Source organism: Octopus bimaculoides, chromosome 4 (assembly GCF_001194135.2).
Source record: "Octopus bimaculoides isolate UCB-OBI-ISO-001 chromosome 4, ASM119413v2, whole genome shotgun sequence".
NCBI classification, from domain to species: Eukaryota; Metazoa; Mollusca; class Cephalopoda; order Octopoda; family Octopodidae; genus Octopus; species Octopus bimaculoides.
Window position 1 is genome coordinate 16,988,645 of NC_068984.1, and position 2,383 is coordinate 16,991,027.

Below are 2,383 nucleotides of genomic sequence, written 5' to 3' on the forward strand. Positions count from 1 at the left end.
GCATTGTGAGTGTTTATTGAGTGAAAACACCTAAAGCTCCACGAGGCTCTGGCAGGGGATGGTGGCTAACTCTGCTGAACTCTTTCACCACAACTTTCTCTCACTCTTTCTTTCTGTTTCTGTTATCCCTGCATTTCAAAGGGCCAGTCTTGTCACACTGTGTGTCATGCTGGATCTCCCCGAGAACTACGTTAAGGGTACACGTATCTGTGGAGTGCTCAGCCACTTGCACGTTAATTTCATGAGCAGGCTGTTCCGTTGATCGGATCAACTGGAACCCTCGTCGTCGTAACCGATGGAGCTCTGAATCACCAGAGCTCTGAACAAATTCTCTTCTCTGGTAATGAATAAATCGTTATGCATATTATAAACTGATATTTATTTAAATGATAAAAGAAGAACATGCAACAACTTACTTTATCAAAGCAGTGATAACTGAACTAAAACTAATGCAGCCGATAAAAGCTCTTATTGATAAGACAAGTGCAAGATAAATTCCTCCATAACACGTATTTGAACATATACCAGGTTTTGCCATTTGAGTTTTACCAACACATGAACAATTTGAAAACGTCTGCAATAAAAATATCAATAAATAACATTGTAAACTCATAATTGTAAAATTAAATTTGTGATACTTGTAATTTAAAAGGTTTTACATTAAATTGTAATTTTTTTTTTTTACAGAATGAATGAGAAGCTAACTGGATAGGACTTGTAGAACAGCTACTGTATGTCCATAACATTAATTGTATGAGAAAATAGCAAGAAACTAAACCAGTTGTTCTGAACCATTCTTTGCGTATGGACCCCTTTGATTCCTATTTCACTAATTCGGACCCCCATAGCCATTTGATGTTTAGAAAAAAGCTGATTGCTTTTTCATAATTAAATATTATTAGGAATTGCATATAAAAATATTAAAACATTTTGTTTATTGTATAAGTATAACCAATTTGTATACTGTCAACTTAATGTGACAGTCCCAATAAGGGAATCATACTGCTGCTATTTAGCCCTAGGAAGCTGGACCGCTTCCTGTCGGCCTTGACACATTTCCTGTGTCCTTATGTTTATGAGGGGGAGACAAGCACCTCCACCCAGCCTAGCCTGCATTCAGGGATATGCTTCTGAGTCTTTGCTCATCATCAGCCTGAAGTAGCACAACCAGCTGGCTGAAGATGCCTGTCAGTCTCTCACAAACATATATATTTCTAGTGAAAACAACATTCACTGATTACAAAAATTAGAAAACGACAAACTCTTATGTGGACCCCACCCACTGAAGGTCATATGGACCCCCACCTGAGAACTGCTGAACTAAACAAAAGATGTGATAGGTATTTTGATACAAACAAACAGCATAAATTATACTGGAATGTTAAAGAATATTTGAAGTATTTAGGAGAAGCAGAAATTTATCAGAAAGAATGATGTGATTTTTTCATGTAATAAAAATATTTATCAACAAATGCAGTCTATCACAAGAATATCATTAAAATAATGTGACTAATTGAACCAAATGAGCTGCAAGGCATGTCATAACATGTAGAGTACCCCAAGGTTCCATACTAGGTCCTGTACTCATCTGTATGTACTTTCATTATCTTACATATTACTTTAATGGTCTTGGTTTGAATCAGATGACTATTTAGCCTCTAAGCCATTACCCATCTCCTTAATTTATTGTTGATTTTCACATAAATTATTTCTAATTAAGAGTATGGTTTTAATTAATATGCAAAACTTTGATTCTGGTTATTAGTAAAATATCAATCCTATAAGAAAATAGTCATCAATTCGTTACTTAGCATCCAGGAAGGCAGTAAGCTGGCAGAGTTGTTAGAGCATCAGAAATACTGCTGTACAGCATTAGTTCTGGTCCTTCAGGCTCTGAGTTCAGATCCTATTGAAATCAACTTTGCCTTTCTCTCCCTGAATAAAATACAACACTAGTCTAGTAATGCAGTTGATAGCATTGACCACTAGCCTTGAACCTAAATCAGAAACCATTAGCACCCAGGGTAGCCTGCGTTAAATAAACTCATTACCAATGGTAGTCTATCCATGACCATTCCTTCATTTCTTTTTATAAACTGCTGGCATCAGTTGTTAGTTGTCGGAGCACTGCATCCTTCAAAACTTCCATGCTTCCTGAGATTCACCAACACTACAACCTGATTTTCTCCCCTCCATACACACGCAAGCATGTATCTGACTCATACACTGTTCACTTTTCCAGACATTTGTACAATACTGCATATGCTTTATACGCACTTTTGACAAGTTGTAGTGCACCTGAGCACTGTATACAATAATTTCATTATTATTTATTATTATTATTTTATGTTTGACTTTTGTTTTGCATTTGTACAAGTTGGAT

At 36.1% G+C, this 2,383-nt stretch overlaps 2 protein-coding genes across 3 annotated transcripts in view; one reads left to right on the top strand and one right to left on the bottom strand.

The window, feature by feature from the left end:
- The window catches only part of LOC106875194 (mitochondrial nicotinamide adenine dinucleotide transporter SLC25A51), a 67,936-nt gene that overhangs the window by 17,784 nt on the left and 47,769 nt on the right, over positions 1 to 2,383 (top strand). The gene's annotated exons all lie outside the window — the stretch shown is intronic.
- LOC106875186 (solute carrier organic anion transporter family member 2A1) overlaps positions 1 to 2,383 on the bottom strand; it is a 29,425-nt gene that overhangs the window by 6,388 nt on the left and 20,654 nt on the right. The window contains exon 5 of the mRNA XM_014923223.2: positions 417 to 574. Within this exon, the coding sequence (XP_014778709.2) occupies positions 417 to 574 (158 nt within the window). The remainder of the gene's footprint in view (positions 1 to 416; positions 575 to 2,383) is intronic.